General features: G+C 43.1%; 2 protein-coding genes across 2 annotated transcripts; one reads left to right on the top strand and one right to left on the bottom strand.

Annotated features, from left to right (window-relative positions):
- Nucleotides 1-694: 694 nt before the first annotated feature.
- On the top strand, nucleotides 695-12,778 carry ACRC (acidic repeat containing). Its single transcript, XM_010074047.1, has 8 exons — nucleotides 695-735; nucleotides 1,112-1,182; nucleotides 2,708-3,148; nucleotides 4,495-4,666; nucleotides 5,236-5,380; nucleotides 7,193-7,331; nucleotides 10,308-10,512; nucleotides 12,526-12,778. The coding sequence occupies exons 1-8, from the start codon at nucleotides 695-697 to the stop codon at nucleotides 12,776-12,778; spliced, it is 1,467 nt and encodes a 488-aa protein (XP_010072349.1).
- A 5,729-nt stretch (nucleotides 12,779-18,507) lies between these two features.
- On the bottom strand, nucleotides 18,508-23,038 carry BRCC3 (BRCA1/BRCA2-containing complex, subunit 3; the record flags this gene model as incomplete). Its single annotated transcript, XM_010074045.1, has 7 exons — nucleotides 18,508-18,890; nucleotides 19,839-19,882; nucleotides 20,437-20,568; nucleotides 21,153-21,208; nucleotides 21,783-21,871; nucleotides 22,571-22,658; nucleotides 22,919-23,038. Coding segments are annotated over 7 exons (681 nt in total), but the record flags the coding sequence as incomplete, so codon positions are not given.
- Between the last annotated feature and the right edge of the window lie 232 nt (nucleotides 23,039-23,270).

The raw sequence follows: 23,270 nt of genomic DNA, 5'->3' as shown, positions 1-23,270 counted from the left end.
TCTTTTCTCCCCAGCCTGATTGATGCTTTAATGGAATTTGTTCCACTTCAACTTTCCTGAATCCCTCATAATTATGGTGTGTGACATTTTGATGGCATTTCTGATAGTCTCTCAAGAGTCACTACTTCAGGCATGTACAGTACTGCTGTCTGAACCATGTTCCTTGTGTTTAGTAGTCACCACAGTATTCCTGGAGTGATTAAAACACATTTATTTCTGAGAAGTAGTATTGAATTGCTGTTCTGCCATGAGGTATTAGTTACCAATTTGTTTGAACATTGTTTTGGAGTCGCTTAACAGAATAAGCACATTGATACCTCTTTGCAGTAGGAAAACTGCTACCTGCAGTCATTGAAATGCTTGGAGAAAATATTGATAAACTCATTCAATACCACCCCCGATGATCCACATATATGAGGAGTCTATACTGGATACTGCAAGATACGTAACGACACTTCGTAGCTGGCTTTGTGCTGGGCAAGGGCTGGATAATGAAGGAAATGCTAGACAGCTGTTGTCAGCTTTGAGGAACTGGGAGTTAGAATTATATGTACAGGATTCTTATGTATGGTTTTTGTCTAAAGACTTCGACTGAATTTTTACTAGTTGCAAACTTTTACTCTTAAAAAATGCATAACAAAAGACACAGAACTTTGTTGTTAATTAATCTTTTATTGTTTCAGTTTTAGCTAGAATGAAAACTCCCAAATCTGTTTCTAAAAGGGCGGATGCCAGGTGGGTGCTGTAATTAATGACTATCCAATGTTTATGTATTAGTTTTTTGTGACACATCTATTCAGAATATGGAAAAATGATCAGAAGTTTTAGTGATTCATAGGCAGATATGTGTGTAAGAGCAAGTTCAGACAGAAGAACTGTTGTGTGTGCAATCTGTATGTTCAGGTCAGATGTCACATCAAATGTTTGGAGGTGTGCATGCTCTATTACCATTCCTGGCTGAAACCAGGATAACATACTTGGTAACATTTGCTGTGAGCAACTGTTAATGTTATAATGGGTAGCTATTTTTGGTTTGCTTTTTTAGTGAGCCAAACTTTTTCATTTTCCTGGTTATGCTTACCTTTTTTCACATTATTTGCTTGTTTAACAGTTTGCAGGACTTAACTGATGACTTGGATGACTTCTTGCACTTCAAAGTGAAAAAGAGCACACCAAAGAATGGCAAGTAATTGTCCAACTGCAAATACAAAGCAGGACTTTTAATGGGCAGAAAGCTAGCATTCATTGTTGAGCTCATAAATTTCTGAGAGAGCTTGTTAAACGTCAGCCCATGTTGCCTCTTCCTTGAGGGTAGCAGAGCAGAGGCTTTTCTGTTTCCTCTGGGGGTAACAGAGGAAAGCATGTTCATACTGTTCTGACAAGTGTACATGTTGAAGGGTTGCTGTAGGTCTGCAGATACTGTGTGCTATCTGCTAGTATCTGGGTTTGTGGAAATAGTAGCAACTCGTGATTGATCAGACTGAGCTGCAAATGTGGTATGATCACTGTGGAAAGAGGACTTAAGATATGCAAACCAGTGTTCCTTGTTCCTGTGGCTGTACCAGCTCATTCTGTGGCCAGAAGACACTGAGCAGAGAAAGGAGGTAACAGTTGTTAAGCTAGATGCCTTTACTTTGATGCAGATGTTGGCAATGGGCCTGTCTTGCCTCTGAGAGTTGCAGAGCCACGGACAGGATCCTTTAATTTGGAGCTGCTTTAACCAAGGTCCTGTATGCAGTCCTGTTAACGCTGACTGCAAGGTGCTCTGGCAAACCATGACATGAGGGCTCTCAGTGCTTGTCTGAGCAGAGGATCCCTGTTTTTTCCCGACGGATGGAAAGTGCTTTGGTTTAATAACACTCAGCTGGACTGTAGCTTCCTCGCACACTTGTCATTGATACGAGCAAACTCGGCTTTCCTAGGAGTGAACAGGGCTCTGTAATTCTTGGCACTGCCACTAGGCGAGTGATGAGGTCATAAAACTCTAGTGGATGAGGGATGATAACAGTGATCTCATGTGAACCTGAAGAAGCTCTGCCCCTCCTCAAGAAGGGCAGCATCTCTTGTAGCTGGTTTGAGTGTCAACCCTGAAACACATATGCCAGCTGCAGACTGCCAAAAGCTAACGGAATGGTTTCTGGAGGGAAAAGGGGGGAAGCAGGGTGGACCAGAAGCATAATTAAAAAAAAAAAAAAAAGTCAGCAATAGATCTGATATGATCCCTTGATCTTGATAGGTCAAATCTGAGATGTCAGAAGCCTTTTTTGTTGGCAGGTATGCACTTTGTGCTGTAGGCTATTGTTCGATCAGCTAAGGCTGAGAATTTTTTTAAGTGACCCTTTCCTTGGTGGTTTTATAAAACTTTAATATGAAATGTTCAGCCTTACTCTTATATGCAGGTAGCTTTTGTTCCTGGGAATTAAGATTATGCCAGAGCTAGCTATCTCTTCTGGACTGTTAGGTCTGATGGCTGATGTGTACATACTTGGGGTTTAAGCTACTTTTTTTTTTTTTTTTTTTTTTACATCTTTCAGTGACTTTGCATTTAGTATGATGGTAAATGAGCAAGGTGTGATAAAGAAAATGCGAAGATATCTTTCTATTCTTTGTGTTTTCCTATCTTTCAAGGAATTTTTTTTGTGTTAAACAAAGGCAGGTCTCCTAAATGAAATTACCAAGACCTTAAGGTGTTTCTTTTGAATTGCAGCACAGAAGGATCTTCAGACCCTGAAGAAGCTGGTGACTTCTGGAAAGAAAAATACTTGCTGCCAAGAATTGCAGTATCCAGAGGTTTCAAGTGACAGCGAAGACTCTGTCTTTGTAGAAAATTCATGGCAGGACTACCAAAAAGGGGGAGTGAAAGACTTAAAAGAGAGTTGGAGGTGCATAAAACACACACCTCCACAAAATCTGAAAGAGTCAATTTCCAGAGGCAGTCCAGACTTGCTTAGTAGAAGGAAAGAAAAATGCTGTGAAGAGAGTACAGAAAATGAAGTGCCAGCTGTGGCACTACAACAGGGTACAGGGCTAGAATCAGATAGCTCAGATGATGAATTTGAATCATTAATAGAACGGATAAGGAAACGAAGTACACCCCGAAAACCAATCTTAAGCACATGTAAAACTGTCTACCAGCCAAGCACAATAGGTAAGCAGTTGTTCTCAGCTAACTTGCAAGCTATGTATTGGCAGCAGTGGTAGTGATAACTGCCTAATTATTTTCATTTGTGTGGCGTATGCTTTAGAAGTGTAGCCCAGTATCTTGCAATTGAATTTGATGCTATCAGAAGTTATTCCCATGAGCATTCTGAAAAGTGATTGTCCTAGTCTTACAGTATCAAGATTTAAGTTTTTCACTACTTCTTGTTTTTATAATTCCTATAATTGTAGGCATTTAGTTTAAAAAATTGTTCTGAAACCAAATCTAACTAGTGGTTTTCAATGATGTTAACAATTTTTTTTATTTAAGATAGCAGTTAATGTGAAGCTGTCGTTTTGGTAAGACCGAAAATTTTAGCAGTTTAGATGCTATTAATTTAGTATTTGGATTTATAATTTATTTGATTTTATTTTAAATACAATTCATGAGACTTTCCAAAATCAGTAGCTCTTTTGACTAACTGAAGTGAGCTCCAACTGAAAGATCGCAATGGGGGAAAAGGGCTTCTGCTGAGTAAGAGCAGATGAACACAAATCTGTTTCTAGAAGAGTAAACACAGGGTGCCTTCCTCACTAACAAGGACTAGTTTAGGGCAAGGAGACCTATGGAAGAGGATGGCTGACAGCATAGAAATATGCCCTGGGAAAGAGCAATATATATATTTTTTTTTTAATGTGTCGGTGTGGTCTAGGAAACATTCTAGAAGTGAGCTGGCAGCTGTGTTGGCTTCTCTGTATGTGGTTGAACAGTGAAAGGATAGAAGTGGCCTAAACAGGGGAACAGTTATAGAAAAGCCAGCAGAGAGAATGTCTATTGAAACTGCAAACCTTGAGGTGGTCCTTGATTTCTGGTGTGAGGGCCAGTCACTTTAGCAATCTCTCCAGACATGGACTGTGGAAATGGTCAGCTACCCGATCAGAACTTGCCTGGGAAACAGATTATATGACTTATGGTACATGACAGAAGTTTAGAACGATTTCTTTGTTCAGATGGTGTGTCTGCATTGCTGCTCCCGATGGGCTGGTGATGTATTTTGAATTGGTGAAATGTTATAGAAATGCCTTTGTGTGGTCACCAATGCTTCCTCCCCTTTCTCCTAGCTGAATGTTTGAAAGTTTGGAGTCTGCCACTCCTCCACTGAATGGTAACTTTTGTAGTATATAACAGCAAATTGCCTTTCCAACAGCTGTAAAAGCCTTTGCGTTCAAGTATGCACAGTGTGTATGCTGAGGTGGAATATTTGACTTTTTTCGGTGTTGTCTGTTACCTGGTTGCTGGTGTCTGTGCTCCCGCCTCGACAGTGTGTAATCCTGTGACACTTTCTGTTGAACTAGAAAACATCAAGCCACCCTGTGAAGATGCCCAGCCCTTGAGAGGGGAGGGAGTTAAGACACCAAGGCCAAACACCACTTCACTTCAAGAAACACCTTCCAGCGTAATGGCTTCTGCAAGAATTCCTAGGAACGACTTAGTCAGTTGCTCACAATCAGCAAAGACAGACAAAAGGTAAATGTTACTCCATCTTTACTGGGTTCTAGGACCATTATAGATGGAAAAAAAGATGGTAAGCATTTTGCCTAGGATGATGATCTGATTTTTCTGGTACCTAGAAACTTCTGATACCAGTTCAGCAGTTGTTAATGGTTTGTATCTAGAAATCAAAGCTTTCAGTCTCCGGTACGACAGGGAGAGTGTAAGCTAATCTCTGCTTAGAGGAAGTGGTGACAAATCTGACAAATGTCAAATCTTTGTAAATAGCTCTCTTGCTATTTCTTGTCTTGGCACAGCATACAAAGATCTGAGCCATCCTCTTTTCCTGCTTAGGAGTCCTCATAGTCTAGTTTTGTGAATTAACAAAATAGCTGCAACAGCTCTGCTCCTTCATGCCCCTGAAGGGAAAGAAGACAGTGTAAGGGTGTGTCCCCCACTGACCTTGTGAAGCTAGTCAAAAGAGTAGGGAGAGGTTTACGCCAGTGGCAACGTGCCAGAGATCTATCTTGGCTATAAAGTGGCCATTATTTTTCAATGTGATATCTCTGTACTTCAGTAAACTGCTCTATGGCTTTTTTTGGCAGGCTCAGGTTGTGCTCGGTGCCTGGCTGTTTCTTGGAAGATCTCTCAAATCCAGCTTCCCACTATGTGAAGTATTTCAAGAAAAATAAAGAGGAGCTGGCACAGAAGCTCTACAGTCTGTATAACAGTACAATCTTTGAGCAGAAGGTTAGCTCCAAACCAAATACTCCAGTTCTAAAATGGTGGTTAATGTTGTTCCTCAGTTTGCTCTTTATCCTTCTCACTAGGAGCTAAGCTTTATAGCAATAGCTTATGTTTGAAAAAGTTCAAGCAATTTCTTTGAAAAGAGTGTATCACCACTGCGATGCTGATGGTTTTCAGCTTGGCTTGCTTTCCCAGATGTGATGGTGTACCATCCTTAAGTGTGCAGCTTGGATGGTGTCCGAGAGTCTTGATGAGATAAACTGTTACATGAGGGGCCTTGGATCAGTTTCATCTTTGAAGAGGTGGCTGATATTTATCTTAATGTATTTTCTAGTACCTGCATGGTCATCAGCTCAGAAGTCTGGGAATGTTTCTGTTGCTGCCTCTGGTAGTAGACCTCAGCAAAGGCAGATATGGCTTTCTGACACTGGAAGAAGCCCAAGGTTGCCTACCACTGTTGCTCATTCAGCTTTTACTGAAGTAACACGTACTAATGAACTGCAGCGTTAGCACAGCCCAATAGCTAGTCGTAGCACAGCTTTCTTGCCTGTGGCTGACAAAAGGCAAGTGGTGGGAGTGTATGTTGGGGAGCAGGGAGCTGATGGATAAAGGCACTTGCTTTTGTTGTTACAGCCTATTGCATCATGTGTAGTCATGCTACACGCAGTCTTCATTCATTCCTAGTGCATGTTTGTGTCTACCATTCTGGAACAGATTAGAAAGGTGGTTGTCCTTTGAAAAAACAGTTTGGGGTGAACCTAAAGCTGTGAGTTGTATTTCAGGTTGAAGGTTCAATTTCAGAGGACCACTGTCTTGACCTTTACATCTTCTGTGATACTGAAGACCCTCTTCTGGTGAGAAACACCCTTGAAAGGAAGGACGCTGTCCTCAGTAATTCCAGTAGAATTTCCTTCAGGAAGGAAAATGTTTCTGTGCAGCTGAGAAAATATTATTGAGCTCACCAAGGACAGGCTGAGGTCATGATTTCACATGCTGAACAGACTTCCTGTTGCTGAAAGCAAAATATCTTGTTCCCCAGTGCTTCAGCCCTGTACCCGTGCTGGTACTTACTGCTGTTGGACCATTTACTTAGCTCATTAACTAATTTAGATGACAGAAAAATGTTAGTAAAAGAACAGAGCTGACCAAGATAGACATGAATGAGGGCTTATAAAATCAGGAGCAGCACAGAGAATAAGCAGGGGGTGATTCTTCATCCTCTCGCAGTGTGAAGGTGCATCAAATTAAAATGGCAAGTTGCATGTTCAGCACAACCAAAGCAGGTGGTGTTTGACCTGTAAGTTATTAAGCTGTAGAACTTCTGATTATAGACTCTTGTGGGTGCTAACAATGGATATGTATTCTTAAAGATACACATATGCTCTCTCCCCAAAACATCAGAAAACAACTTTAAGGGCTATTTAATGCAAAGGAACCACCTGTGGCTCAGTGAGGTGTTGGTCTTGCAAAGTACTAGCAGTTTGAAAGCATACTTTTTTTTAAAGAGGAAATTCTTTTATGCCTTTCCTATCCTTGTATTTCCTCTTAAGCAGCATGTGTTAGCCACTGTTGGAGGCAGAATATAGGAACCAAGGGACTTTTTGTCTTATCTTGCATTGTGTAACTCCCAGCGTTGGTTACAGAAAAACTGATGGTGGGGATAAGAAGCCATGGAGTGTGGGTTTGCATCTTAAGTGACAGCAGTGTTAAGAGCACTGACAAACATCCTGTACTGGCCTTTCCGTAAATAAAAGGGGAAGAAGAAGAAAAGAGAGGTAGGAGAGGGCAGATTACATGTGCTGTTTTGTTTTTCAGTTACCAGATAAAATGGTAATAAACTGGAATAAGAAAATGAGAAAAACAGCAGGATATTGTGTAACTGGGCAGACACACGGTCCTGAAGGAAAGCGTTACGCTCGCATAGAACTATCTGAGAAAGTCTGTGACTCTGCAGGTATGTAAAAGGAAAGATATGTTGATTCTTCTTTGAAGAAAGTGAGTTCTAGAGATAAAAGCATGAATCTAAGAGATCTGGAACTGGACCCTGATTTGAAATTTCATATTACCTTGAATAAATAAATCCATTAATGGTAGTACTTGTCCTCACAACCCTTTTAAAGAGGTTGGGCAAATTTACAAAATGTGAGAATAGAGATGTATTCATGATAACTGCAGTATTTTGTTTATATTTCTTACTGATTTGAAGACCTATAGGTTACTCTAATTCTATATCGACTATAATGGCAATGTAAAATCTTCTTCATCATCTAGCCACCTTGCTGGTAGTATTTAAAGTTGGAATAAAGACAGGTCAGTGTCAAATTCTGTTTTGTGGTTGGTTCTGTCACTGTTATTTCTTCCTCATTCCCTCCTCATTTGGGGAAATGAATGTTGCAGTTACCCATAGGAGAACCAGTTCTGTTACTAATAAAATATTTTGAAGCAAGCTTAATAAATTTGATTTGAGAGATACAATGGAATACCCTGGGAATCTGCTTTTGCAGGCTTAGGAATCCCCAAGTGCTGGTTAGTGTATAAGAAACACCTTTTAGAAGTACAGGAGCAGGCAATCCCATTGTGTTGTAAGTCAAGCAAGCGGCGCAGAAAACCAGCTTGGCTGAACAGAGAACTCCTTGTGGAGCTCAAGAGGAAAAACAAATTGTGTGATCCCTGGAAGTGAGGTCAGGCTTTGCAGGAAGATTACAGAGCTGTGGTTCATGTATGCAGGGAGAAGACACAAAAGGCCAAAGCTCAGCTAGAGTTGGAACTGGCCAGTGTTGTGTCAGATAACAAGTGGGGCTTTTTAAAGTATGTTAATAGCAAGAGGAGGGCTAAAGAAAACATTGGACGGATGCTTGTTGAAGATGCTGGTCTGACTAATAGAGATGAAGAAGAAGCAGAGGCATTCAATGCTTTTCTTTTTTTTTTTTTTTTTGCCTCACTCTTTTTAATAAAACTTGGTCTGCCCAGTCCCCTGAGTCAGAGGACCACGAACAGTGACTTTCTACTTGTGGACCCAACAATTGTCAGGGACCAGCTGTATTAGCTGAATTGTTCACAAATCCATGGGGCCTGATGGGATTCCCCCCTGCCCCGAGTACCAAAGGAGCTAGCAGATGTTATGGCAGAACCCCTCTCCATCATCTACCAAAAGTCTTGGGAGGTCTCTGCTGACTGGAAGCTAGCCAGTGTTATTCTGATTTACAAGAAGGGTATGAGGGAAGACCCAGGAAACTACAGACCTTTTAGTCTAACCTCACTTCCTGTAAAAATTATGGAGAAGATCATACTGGGTACTATTGAAAGGCATTTAAAGAATAATGCAATCATTAGGCACAGTCAACATAGGTTCACAAAGGGAAAGTCCTGTTTAACTGATTTGATATCCTTCTAATCTTTGTGGTTGACGGGAAGGCAGTGGATGTAATTTTTCTGTATTTTACTAAGGCTTTTGATACTGTCCCTTACAGCATCCTTCTTGTACAACTGTGGGACAAGCAGGGTCATGATGTGCTGGGTGAAGAACTGGCTGAAGGGCAGAGCTCAGAGTGTTGCAGTGAATGGGGCTACACCTGGCTGGCGAGTGGCCACCAGTGGTGTTCATCAGGGTTCAATTCTAGGGCCAGTCCTATTCAATATATTTATCAATGATCTGGATGCAGGAGTTGAATGCACCATTAGCAAGTTTGCTGATGATACCAAACTGGGAGATGCTGTTGACTTTCTTGAGGGACAAGATGCCTTGCAGAGGGATCTAGATAGATTGGAGAATTGGACAATGATTAATGGGATGAAATTTAATAAAGTCCAAATGCCAGATTCTGCACCTGGGATGGAGTACTGCAGGGCACAAGCATAAACTGGGAGAGGAGTGGCTGGAGAGCAGCCCTGCAGAAACGGATCTGGGGGTGCTGGTTGGCAGCAGGCTCAGTGAGTCAGGAGTGTGTCCTGGCAAGAGGGCAAACAGCATCCTGGGGTGCATCAAACACAGGATAACCAGCTGGTCAAAAGAGGTGATTATCCCGCAGTATTCAGCATTGCTGCAGCCTCACCTGGAGTACTGTGTGCAGTTCTGGCCCTCACAATTTAAGAAGAAAGTCAAGGTCCTTGGATGCATCCAGTGGGGAACAAAGCTGGTGAAAGGGCTGGAAGGAATGTCCTATGGGGAGCGGCTAAGGACTTTGGGCTTGTCTAGTTTGAAGAAAAGGAGGCTGAGGGGTGATCTCATAGCTCTCTGCGGCTTCCTGAGGAGGGGAAGTGGAGAGGGAGGTGCTGATCTCTTCTCCCTGGTACCCAGTGATAGAACGTGTAGGAATGGTTCAATGCTGCACCACGGGAGGTTGAGACTGGAAATTAGGAAGCATTTCTTTACTGAGAGGGTGATCAAACACTGGAACAGGCTTGCTAGAGGGGTGGTCAATGCCCCAAGCCTGTCAGTGTTTGGACATTTGGACAATTCCCTTAATAACATGTTTAACTTTTGATCAGGCAGTTGGACTAGATCATCATTGTAGGTCCCTTCCAACTGAAATATTCTATTCTAATTGTGGAAAAAATTCAGTGCTCCACTCTAGTTGTGGATGAAAAAATATCAATGTCACTAAAGCAATCAATGAATTTTCATCTAAATAAAGGTGTTTCAGGTCTTGTTAAAAACAAACAAACAAAACAAAAAATCCCCAAACAGACTAGGCATGCAAGGAAGTAACTAGGATGCAGAATTAGGGCTAATCACAAAACTGGAAATGCACTGAGTAAAACCTTGTTTCAGGGCATTTTATGTTTTCAAAACATTGGTAATTCCCACCTCCAAAATAATTCTTGCATCTTGATTAAGAATGAGTATCAAAGGTCTGAAGCAGTGACCACAGATGAAAGTCTGTACTTCTCCATACCTGGTCTTAATGTCTCTTGTTTGCCTTACATCAAGATCGTCTTCGAGACACACTGGTTCATGAGGCTTGCCATGCAGCCACCTGGCTGATCAATGGTGTTCGTGATGGACATGGACAATTCTGGAGATTCTATGCCAATAAATCAGCTGTGATTCATCCGGAACTGCCAGTAGTAACACGATGCCACAGCTATGAGATTAATTACAAATTCATCTATGAGTGTGTTCTGTGCAAAGCTACGTGAGTAATGTTTTAATCTTCCATACGGCTATGTGTTAACTTTGTCTCTAACTTGGCAGTCTCCTGGGTCTAGAAATCATGGGTGTTGTAAATTGTGAAGCAATTGGGATATTCTCTGAGTTGTCACTTCACATTTCCTGAGCCCACAGAACCTCACTATGTGATTCTACATGTATGTTTCCAGGTAGTTTCAGTTCCAGTTCAGAGGTCAGGACAGGCAGGTGATGGTCTAAGGACCATTGGTGATGATGGAGGGTCTTTGGGAAGCAGTCAGAGATATGTGCCTCAGCTTTGAAGGACATGGCAGGGAAAGGTCACACCCAATGTGGCTGTTCTCACTTTTCAAACATTGTTCAAATTATGTAAATTTGGATTCACCTTCTACTGTAGTTAATACTGAGTGAACTTCTGAAAGTTTTTGACCACTTATCTCTGATTTAATGATCAACAGTGATCCTATTATAGACTTTTTGGTAGGGGTTGGTCTTTCCAGTCTTAACTAAGTACTCCATCAGGAGTGATACTTGTGGGCCTGTGCTGATGGAGCAATGACTGAATCTGGCACATCCCCATAGAATGCCTGTAAGCAAAATACCGGCATGTGTTGCAGAAATAAGGCATTCCAAGTTCTTTTGAAATCCATCCACATTTTACATTTTACAAAGTAGCATCTTTGAAGGTGCCATGACAACAATCTAGGCTTGATATAAGGAAAAACGGTCCACAAGGGAGGGCTAGACTTGGCATAGTGGACTGAGTTACTTTTGATGTGCTCATCCTTGTAATGATACCAAGGACCATCTGATGCTGAAAGGAGTCAGCAGTAACTAGAATTAAAAAGCAGAACAAATCGCCATAAAAACTGGGCACAAAATCTGTGACAGTAATTAGATAATAGGACAAAGTATCAGAGGAAGCTTTCTGGGTTTTGGATCTTTATAACTTTGAATTAAGATTAAATGTTTTGACTAATCTTGTTTATTTGTTGTGGTAGTGCTAAGTAAAATGTAGAAATTGTTACATTGTTGGTCTCTATTAGTTTAAAACTCTATAAAAGCTATAGTCAGTTTTTCTAGTTGATCTTGTACCTCATGGACTCTTTCAGCTTGTGTATATATTAGAAAGAATAGATGTCTGCAGTCACACAGATGTGAGCATCACCGTGATGGATCGAAGCTAGGACACAGATCTACCGGTAGATTTGCAACATTGGTCATCAGATTTCTGTCTTCTTGGATATTGCACTGGTGAAATGAGAACTATATATGTTGCTGAGATCAAGCAGAGGAAATCGTTGCTATAGTAATTTCACAGGTTTCTTACCTTTCATGGGTATGGAAGTTGTTCCTTGATCTAGAATATCACAGCTGACCACACCCTGTAATGACCTCCATCTCAGTGGGAGAGCATGAAGCTTTATGAATTCAGTTCTGCATAGCCCAGGAAAGTGGCTATCAACGGTGTGATTTTATTTTTTTTAATTTTTTTAAAAATTATTATTATTCCGCTCCTAACTTTAGGGGCTAAATGCATGCTTGGGATTTTTTTTTTTCTCAGGAATGTATGTGCTACTTCCAGAAGCACTGGAAGGAAACAGTATTTCACACATGAAAGAATCTTCCTGAAATGTTTAATATGACTGTGCAATGCATTAGTTATTTAGATAAAACAGAGCATTGATAAGATGAATGGTGATGGCTTTGAGGAGAAACTCCAAGGGGTAGCTGAAACACGGGTTGTGGAGGTGTTGTGAAATGTTGTAGCACTTCATACTACTAGGGTGAGAGTAAAAGAGACAGAGGAAGGAATCAAGCAGTGGAAAAAGTTCTAGGGTAGAGAAATGTGTAATACAGATTTGATTATTCCACTGTCTGAAGTATGTAGTCTGTTCCCTGTTCTAAATGTTAGCTTAGAAATCTAACCTCAGTAGCCTGGCAGAAGAGAAAGGAGCCCTTTCCCACAAGTACTGTCTACCACAAGTGTGAAATCAAAGAACTTATTTTTCCGTTTCAGGATTGGACGTCATTCCAAGTCTCTGGATACAGAGCGCTTTGTGTGTGCGTTCTGTGGGGGGCAGCTGCTCCTGAGTCAGCCCACTCGGAAGGATGGCACTCCTGCTAAGACACGTCTAACGCCCTTTGCAAAGTATGTGAAAGAAAACTATGGACTTACTAAAGGAGAGCAGCATGGGATGAGTCATGCAGAAGTCATGCGGAAACTCAGTGCTGATTTTGCTTTAAAAACTAGGCTTCAAGATTCCTTGTAATATCCTGATATACTTCCTTTCTTGATGCCACTTAAATTTTGTATGTCATAGTAAATGAACCCAACATGAGTGTAAGAATGTATTTTGGAGGATTCCAGATAATTTTAATATTTTAGCATCAAGTACTTCTAATAAAGATGACCTTAAGACCTTTTCTAAAATGGGCAAGAGTGAGCAAGAAGTAATTATGATAGTCCATGGTGATGCTCAGTCAGAGTATGCTTCTTAGACTTCAGATAAACACCACCTGTGCCTGGGAAGATGCAGTTCTAGGTCCTTTCTGGGACTGACTCACTGTTTGTCTGGAACTTTCTTAATGGCATTTACACACAGTGCTTCGTAGCATGTCTTCAGTGAGTGCAGTGAGCAGTGGATTTACTCTTTCATCTAGGTAGCTCATACACTATAGACTATGTACACGTGCTGAAGAACTGCTGGGTGTGCATCTGTCTGGGATTTCCAGATGCAAGAAAAATCCAGACTCATGAACCAAAGTCCTCTGATTCTGTCTGGATGACTTCCAGGCAGGAAAAGGGGGCAGACCTGAGGAAGGCTTCAACGTGGGTTCAGGCATTCTCCCAAGGAGAGTTTCTTGAGTGATCCTTAGCTGTTTTTGTTAAAAGTAAGTGGCAGGTACATGATGCCTCAAACCTGTTAGAGAAAGCATGAATTTCTGCAAAGCCCTCTGGCCCTTAGTTGAGATCAAAGCTTTTCCTGATTAAACTTTGATTGCAGTTGTGCCTCTGTCACTCAGATTTCATAGAAGCTAAAATAGATGCAAAAGGTCAGGTTGGGGAAAGCAAACTCAAACGCTTTCCACCACAGAATGAGAAGGTCTAGTCAGATGACGTCAGTCTTTGATGTAGAACATGGCTGAAAGTGTGTTACAGTATTTGTGTCTGCTGTGAACAAATTGCTCAGGGGATTAGTAGTTTTGAATAATCAATAAATGCCAATTTTATAGCAGTTGTGGCAATGAACCAGGCTTCTTTGTTTCGATTTAGCAGTGGCTGTGTAGACACAATATGTGAAAGCCTCTGATTTCTCCTAGCTAGTTGTGAGTTTCACATATATGAGGTCACTCTGCTCTCAAGAATACCTCTCCCTGCTCCCCACTTCCTCCTGCCCTGCCTTTATCAATCCTGTTACACTCTAGCTCAAAAAGAAATATTAGGAGCCCATGAAGTTTGAGCTGCTTCAGGAATAGTTGGTACTGAAGCACAGCTCCTCTTGGCACCTCCATTGCCTGTGCTGAGCTGGCTGTTCAAAGGGAGGGTCCTCTGTGCATATCGTGCGACTGGTGCTACCTGGAGTAAGTGGGTTGCACTGATGATGCAGTGGGCTCAGATGGGAAACCCTGACTGCCCAGGAAGCTTGGAAGTGATCATGGACTGGCTGGAAGGCTGAAACTTTGGAGTGTCACCAGAGGAGGTGACTCATGCTGAAGATAGTAAACTATCCCACTGTATAGTAAATTAATAGCAAATGAGAAGCAGTAAGACCGAAGACATTGGAGGTGGACAGCTGCTGTGTGGGGTCCTGCTTGGTGTGTGTCGGTGAAACTGCTGAAGGAAAAACGTTAAAATTGTGTCAATTTGCAGAAGTAAAAGCCATCCAGCTGGCTTTAGATGTTGCTGAATGAGAAAAATCTCTACATGGACTCATGGATCATGCCAAATGCTCTGCGTGGCTACAGCAGCGGAAGCAGACCAACTGTCAGTGCAGAGGTAAACCCATCCGGGCTGCTGCGTCATGGCAAGATATTGCTGCTTGGGTAGAGAACCTGTTAGTGGAAGTATGTCATGTAGATGCTCACGTACCCAAGAGTCATTGAAACAATGATCTGGTGGACTGGGCTGCTAGAATTGGAGTGGCTCAGGTGGATCTGGACTGGGAACATAAAGGTTGAGCGCATCAGGATGTCTAGGACAGGATGTGACATACAAATGGGCTCGTGGTCAAGGGGTGGACTTGACCGTTAATGCCATTGCACAGGTTATCGATGAATGTAAAATGTGCACCATAATCAAACAAGCTAAGCAGCTAAAGCCTTTTTGGTATAGAGGATGATGGCTGAAATATCAATATGGGGAAGCCTGGCAGAGTGACTGTATCACACTATCACAGAACCTGCCATGGTAAGCACCATGTGCTCCAAGGGTAGAAGTGACTAGTGGATGTTTGGAAACATACCCTGTGACCCACACCACTGCTTAGAATACTACCTTGGGCCTTGAAAAGTTTTATGGTGACATGACATCCCTGAAAGAATGGAATCTGACATTTCCAAAACAACCTCATGAACACCTGGGCTAAGGAGCATGGCATTAACTGGGTGTATCACATCCCCTGTCATGCACTAACCTCTGGGAAAACCGAATTATACAATGGACTGTTAAAAACCACACTGAGAGCAATGGGTGCTGGGACATTCAAGCATTGGTATAGAGATTTATCAGAAGGCACTTGAGAATCTGGTAGTCGACCTGGCCTTGCCCAATCAAAACCCCTGCTCACTGTGGAAAGAGATAATATCCCTGCTGTACAGCTAAGGAACTGGCTGGGAAAAAAACATCTGGGTTACTCCTTCCTCAGGAAAGGGCAAACCCATTTGTGAGGTGATTGTTTTTTTGCTCAAGGACCTAGGTGCACTTGGTGGGTAATATGGAAAGATGGGGCAGTCCAGTGTGTAGCTCGAGATAATTTAATCCTGGTTGAAAGTAACCTGTGATTTGTTTGTATGATGGCAGTGATGGTCTATGTTACTACAGCTGTGGCTGCCGTATGTCAAAGGTAATACAGCAGGAACCTTTTGCTGCTAGCCAGAGTGGCAGAGACAGCCTGTGATGGACTGACCGCAACCCCCATTCTCTGCCCGCCTGTGCCACCAGATGGGAGAAGGTACAGAAATTGGGAAGAAAGCCTTTGGGCCTAGGAAGAAGGGAAGGGGGGGAGAGGTGCCTTTCTAAGATGTTATCTTAAGTTAGGAGTTAAGTTCTTAAGTTATCTCATTATCTTATTGTGCTTTTGACTGTCAACAAGTTAAATTGGTTTTCTGTGTTTTCCCCAAGTCAAGTCTGCTTCTTGCCCATGACCTTAAGTGGTGAGTGAACCCTCCCCATCCTTGCCTCAACCCAGGAGGTTTTTTTACCTTTTTGTTCTTTCGATTCTCCTCCCTATCCCACTAGAGGGGAGGAGAGAGTGAGAGGCTGTGTGGGGCTTAGTTGCCAGGTGGCCTTAAACCACAACAGTGGTGAAACCACTGGTGCTGCTCAGGGCATCCTGAGTGACCAGGGCTTGACAGTGAGGCTGGAGCAGAGAGCTCTGCCCTTCTTGCAGGCTGCATCCCAGAGCAAACACAGGATTTCAGCTCAGACCACATATGGCAGCATGGGGATGGGAGGCCATCAATACTGGGAGTCTGAAAGGACAAAACTTGTTGCTTGGGGAGGGGCTAGGGGGTGGTTATGCTCAAAAACTAAACGAGCTTATTTCTACTATGGGCTGTCTGTAACCTCATCATAGTTTAAGCCCAGATGGCCATAACCACCACACAGCCACGTGCTTGCTCCTCCCCCCATGAGTAGGATGGGGAAGAGAATGGGAAGAACAAAAGGTAAAACCTTGTGGGGTGAGAGGACAGGAGGGGATCACTCACCACTTACGATCACAGGCAAAACAGACTCAACTTGGGGGAAAATCAATTTAATTTGTTACCAATCGGAGTAAGATAATGAGGAATAGAACCACATCCTAAACAGATACCTTCCCCCCCATCCCTCCCTTCTTCTCAGGCTCAAAAACTTCACTCCTAGTTTTCTCTACCTCCTCTCCACCAGCAGCACAGAGGACAGGGACCGAGGGTTGTAGTCAGTCCATCACACATTCTCTGCCACTCCTTGCTCTGCAGGGGTGTGACTCTTCCCCGGTGCCAGCATGGTGTCCTTCCCACAGGACAGTCCTCCACGAGCTTCTCCAATGCAAGACCTTCCCCACGGGCTGTAGTTCTTCACAAACTGCTCCGGTGCTGGGTCCTCCATGGGCTCCCAGTGGGTATCTGCTCCACCCTTAACCTCCAGGGGCTGCAGAGGGACAGTCTGACATCTCACCATTGGCTGCAGGGGATCTCTGCTCTGGCACACCCCCTCCCTTTCCTTTCTTCACTGGCCTTGGTGTCTGCATAGTTGTTTTTCTCAAATCCCATTTCTCTCTCTGCTGTTGTTTTTCCCCCTCTTAAATATGTTATTCACAGAGGCAGTACCACCCTGGCCAGAAGTGGGTCTGACTTGGAGCCAGGGAAGCTTCTAGGCAGCTTCCCACAGGAGCCATCCCTGTGGTCCCTCCCCTGCTACCAAAACCCTGCCACACGAACCCAATATAAACCTCACGTGGGAATGGCCCGTAGCCTAGAGAGGGGCGGCAATCCAGAGACCCTGGCTGGGATCTTGAGGGAAGCAAAACAGAAGAATTGCAGGCCTGAACTGCGGGAGAGCTTGTTTTGGCTTTATCTGGGATGTGTTTGGCAGGATGCCCCCAGAGATTGCACTGGAGGGCCAGGAGGCGCAGGGCTGCTGGGCGATCTCCACGAAGCTATCATCAAACCTACAGCCAGTGAGGCACCCCCCCACCCCACCCGAGCACAGATCAAGGTAAGGAGCACTTGAACACAATAGCAAAACCAACAGAACAAAGACACTGACATTTCTAAGACTAATTAAAGAAAAAATACTATTTACAGCACTTTTAAGGAAAAAAAAAAAAAGCAAGCATTTTACTTCAAAAGAAGTTCTACAGTTTGGGGTTTTCCTAATATCAGTGCAGAGGGCTTCCAGGTCTGACAGCAGTTTACAGTTACTAATCGATATTGGCTATTCACGGTAAAGGGAGTACCTCTGCTCATTTTCATCTCCTTGAACATGTCAGGATTTAGATTAGAACCAAACAGCTGAAACAGAAGTTTTAACTGTGCTGTTGGTTCCTTTGTTCACATCAGACAGAATTCACATAACAGAATGCAAATAATGATGTACATGATGGGGGATACTCTGAAATGCAACAGCAAGAACATTTAAAGGATGGGTTCAACAACAGGTATTTTGTTCCATTTCAATCTAACGAAATTTCTGCAATAAAGTTCAGCACATAAGAATAAGATGCTTACATATCTATCAGTTCTCTTCTCAGCATCTTCACCTTTTTGCCCTCTGGGAAGGAACCACACTCCTCCCACTGAGCCAGTAGAAACAGTCCATTTGGAAAAGAACCTTGGTGCTGAGCATGCAACAGCATTACAAGAAAAGACTACAGTCCAAAAAATGCAGGTACTGGCACTTTGTAGCATCCATTTCATTTCTACTCCAAACAGCCCTGGCTTTGGAATTCTTTATTTGGTTTGAAGTATGCTGAACACAGATTCTATGTCAAAGTTCTTCCAGCACTCTACCCAAGCTTCCCTCCCACCTCTTACCTGCCTGGGTGTAAAACCAGTAATCCAGAACATCACTAGATGTAAGATCATGGTCAACTGGAGCTACTACAAGGCAGAAGTTGGCAGCACCAGATATAACTGCAGGGACACACTTTTCCCCCTAAACCTCCTGTTCTAGGCTCCTGGAATACATGTAAAGCAATGAGACTTCTGACAAAAAATAGGGGAGGGAGAAACATGTTCCCTAGCTGTGTGTGTTCCAGAACTGAAGTCTCTTCTGGTGCTGCCCACCCCTACCACTGAGCTAGAATTGCATTGCATCATGCAGCACCTGGAGACATACCACTGCTTTCCATCAAGCCGGAGAAGATAAAGCCCTTACCCTGTAGAAGTTCTCTTTGCTGCATGGGGCAAGAGAAGAGGCACAGCTAGTATCTTCACTGTAAGGCAATGTAGGGCTACCCTTCAGCCAGGAGTAGGTCTTGTAGAGATTTTTTTTCATCTCTTTTCTGAAGGGTCTGCATTTCCTCCTTCACTCTAGAGCAGCTAGTTCCTCCAGGAGCTGCTCTTTCTCCTGCTTCAGCTCCTGCACCCGCTGATTGTTCTGCTCTAGTCTGTCCTCCAGCCATTGAAGAAGCGGCCCACTGATGGCAGACATCTGGCTGCAGAGGTTCTTTGTGAACACTGGAAAGGGCAAGAACATATCATGCCAGGGCAAATACACAAAAGACTCAGTCCGCTACAATCACCAAAAAGCCAAGAGCATTAGAGACAACCAACGAAACCCTCCAACATCCTGGCCAAGGCAGCAAGACATCCCCACAGGAAAGTCCGAATGAGCACCTCGCTAAGCAGGGAAACAAGCTATTTCAATCTGACCTTTAGACAAGCAGGGGAAGGATGACAGGCCTACAACACAAGTCTGGAAATCTGCATATAAGTCATCACTGATGCTAATTAATTTCTAAATTCAGAATAAAAGAATGCCTCATCTATTGAACAGGTGAGAATGGACAATGGTATATTTATCTCGGAATAAAAGCAGGATTAGGATTCACCCTGTCTCACTGGCAAAAGCAACAATGTCATAGGCACACAATATACAGGAAGTGCCAGGAGATGCAAGCACGCATATAGATCAGCCAGACTCACCAAATCCAAAATCCCCTTACTGTTCTAACAGAAAAAAAAACCACACCAACCCAAAATAAACCCCAAACAAACCCAAAGTCTATTGCAATTTTAACCAACTGTACAAAGGTCAAAGGATACAACAGCATTCATAAACCCCAGGATTAGGTTATTTTACAGCCCTTGATGTTTTCCTTTAAAGTGTTTAGTTACAATTTTGTTCCTCCACTAGCCTTTACGTAGCAAGGTAACAGTCTCAGGGAATTCTCTGGGTTACACAGAGTTTGTGATGGGAAATTAACTGTATGGCAAAGGAAAAGACAAAAGTTTGTGCTTTTGTCATTATTTACAAGTGCCCTTTATGTCAAAGAGAGCCTGTTACACAGCTGTGGTCTACTGTCCCCCAAAGTTAGAGCCAAACCAACCCCCGCTCAAGACTCTACTGTTTTGACTCTGGGAGCAGTATCCTGGATTCTTGTGGGCAAAAAAAGGAATCCTTACCTGAGCCATTATGAATCTTGGTTACAGAGTCTAGATGGGTGAGGCTGAGAGAATGAAGAGAACACGTCAGTGACAGGATATTAGTGAACTGCATATTCTGCAGACCCAGGCTATAGAACCAGCTACCTACAAGTCACTGACACTGCAGTTACATCTAAACCTCTTCACTTGTTGAAGCCCTGTATGTTCACAAGGATAACAAAGAGCTTACAGCACAGAAGCATCAGTACTGAGCAACAGAGGCATTAAAAAGCTGGTATTTAGTCTAATTTTTTAGACTTCTCAGCACATTAGTTAAACACTAATTACTGTCACACACAGATACATCACTGAAGTGCCACCATTAGCTCACACACACTCCAGCTCTTTTTTTGTTGCAGCAAAAGAGCAGTTACACTTAGCTCTTGTGTGCAAGGCTGAGAGAACTTGAACTTCTTAATGTGAGGTATTCAATTCGCTCTCCTACAAAGGCACATGAGCTGCTAATGCTTTTTATCTTCTAATACCCCTGCTAAGATTATGGTACTTTAAGTAGAGCAACCGTAGAACGTGTTAGCAAAGACAGTCTTGGAGAGAGGTGCAGCCCTAGTGTTGTTACCTGTGAATTCTCCTATAGGCATCCTGCTCTTCTTGACAAAGGATCTTGGGCAGCTCTACAGCTGATTCCAGACACACTTTCCCAATAGTTTCATGGGGGACAACATGAATAGGAATTTCAATCCTTTCATATCTAAAAGGGTATCAGATACAATTAACAAAAAAAAAGGACTTCTACAATCCTGCAACAGTCTGTCCAAGGCACGGCACTGCTGCAGGTTTACTTTTGGGAACATATGCCTGAGACGAAAGGCAAATGGAAGCCTTTTATAGCCACACACTTGTCTTAAATTTAAATTATAAAATGCTAAAGCAACTAGATGGCCAGTGCTGACAATATGATGCACAATGCATGTGTGGTTGGTGGGGACTCCACACCATGCAAGCCTGAAGTCTCAGATTCTAGAGCTGTAGAGTTGGCCCTCTACACAACAGATTACAGCACATTCACACCCAGACTACAGTGTCCTACACCAATTTTAGGATACTAAAATATCTATGCTAAATTAATCAGTCATAAACTTTAGATTCTCTTCAAGCAGCCTGCATTAGCAGAAGGAGACCTCGTTCAGGTATCCCTATATGTTATTTGCTCCTCATGATGAGGCCAGAAGTCACTCATTTGAGATAACCCAGAAAGGAGACACAAGAGGAAATACAATCTGATGCTGGAAATACAATCTGATGCTGGACATAATATTCTTCTGCTGTACTCACTCTGAGCTCTTCTGGGCTTGAATGGACTGGAAACAGGTGTAGAGAATTCTGCCCGTCTAAGAGAGACAGCAGAAAGTTAGATTCCAAGAGCAAAAAATCACCTAAAATCACACATTCCTTTTCACATAGCATTTTAATAGGTTACAAAGGTACACACTTTTTGCTTTGATTGGTATACTGGAACTGTACAAGCACATATTGACAGACCCCCGTTAACTACGAAAAACATCTCAAAACCTAGACAAGACACAGCCTATCTCACACTAGAGCAGCATCTCCTAAAAGGCCAGAGGCACAGAGGTGCGGTAAGCTGTATCTGCTGGACCAAACAGCTGAAGGGCCCTCACACATTTCAGTACACACACACACCCTGCAGCCATCTGACAGCCCAAAACACTAGTACCAGCCCAGCTCTGCTGGATGGAGAGCCAGGCTTGTGGATCAGCACAAAGTAATTAATTTGTCATTGAGATTATGATCCAAACATTACCATCCTAGCTGTGCTTTGACTGTGGTCCAAGCAGAGCTCTGCCCTTCTTGCAGGGTACAGCCAAGGATTTCAGCTTTGCCCTGGGGCTGATGTTTCTCATGAGTACTTGGAGGGTTTATTGCTGTTTTTAAGTTGCCTACCTTTGTGTTTTTGTCCTCAATGAAGCAGGAAAAGATAAGCCCTACAAAACCTTGGTCCATCATCTGATACATAGCTTGTGTGCGGACATCTGCAGACAAATAAATGAGAGAATAAGAACTGCACTGGTCACCTGAAGGAGTGGAAAAAGATTTGCCACCTTTTGAAGGGTGACCTGAAATTAGGTAAGAAATGTAACAAGCTTTATTATTTTAAAGTACTTACTCCAGGTAACTAAATTAAAAAAAAAAAAAATTGAGCCAGCCAATTTAAAGTGTAATTAAATAGCAAATCTTAAAAAATACAAGATGAGTTAACAAAACAAGAAATTATTTTAGCATCAGCCTGGTGCCACAGGTCACTATATAATAATGTGCAATGCATATAAGATACCCACTCACTTCTTTCAAAAAAGTTTTCGGTTTTGCATTAACACTCAGAGATGTCAAAAACCATCACAGCAGGCCTACGATTCCCACAGCTTTTTTTTTTTGCTATTTCCCACACCCTAGATCTAGTTTTTCTGTCTGGAAGAACAGCAGCACTAGTAGCAGACAATTTGTGATACTGAGTCACGTGCAGTTTGATCACCTAGCACACACAAACAGGAATGGAGCTATCCTAGCAGATGTTCCTGAAGCCCACACAGACAAACTTGTCCTACCAGAGCACATTTGAGAAAATAAACTTTGACAGTCGGGATGTGCAGCTCTGAAAATGCATTAAATTGAGGAACGTGATTAGGCAGCTGTGAGTTTTTCTATAGAACCTAGACCCAGACTGCTCTTACCGACGTGCGACGGCCAGACAGTAATGTGAGGATGAGAGTGATACCAGCCCACAACTCTCATGGGACGTCCCGTGATTTCAGCCAATCTGTGTGTGAGTCAAGGTGTTTTTGAAACAAATCGAGCAAATGGAACAAGTTTTTTGTACAAGGAAAAACAGCAGTGTTTTAAAAGAGCTTCTCATCAGTCAACAGGATTCCAGATCCCTTTAGAGGGGTGATGAGACACGCAGGAGGAAGCTGATAGACGCCTCTTCCCCAGCACTGCCAGGGGAGTGTAGAAGCAAACTGGATTTGGTTTGCATATGGCAATAAGCAACATGGCAGAGAGCTGTCTCTGCTAAAGGATATCTCTGCTTCAGTAGAAGCAGCTGAAAGCTGCTCTGGTGAAATTTCCACACGGTCTTTTCTCTTATCAGAGCGGCGCAGGATGATCACAGAATGGATATGAACAATTCGGCTGGTGTCAACCTAGGGACACAGAAGGAAAAATCGATCATTCCCCTGGCAGGGAAATAACCATTCTCAAGGCAAAGGCCGGCTCCCGCACCCTCAGCAGGGAGGTGTGCCCCAGGGTGCCGTGAGGCGCAGGTGGGAAGCGCTCCCGGCTCTCGGCTTCAACTGTCCCAGCAGCTGGAGCACGGTGACAGCCGGGAGCGGAGAGGGGAAACCCGGGGGCCCGGCTCCGCCCGGGAACGGCCCC

This window comes from Pterocles gutturalis, unplaced genomic scaffold (assembly GCF_000699245.1).
Source record: "Pterocles gutturalis isolate BGI_N339 unplaced genomic scaffold, ASM69924v1 scaffold4432, whole genome shotgun sequence".
NCBI classification, from domain to species: Eukaryota; Metazoa; Chordata; class Aves; order Pterocliformes; family Pteroclidae; genus Pterocles; species Pterocles gutturalis.
Note: the sequence above shows the minus strand (reverse complement) of the source record. Positions and strands in the feature narration are given on the sequence as shown.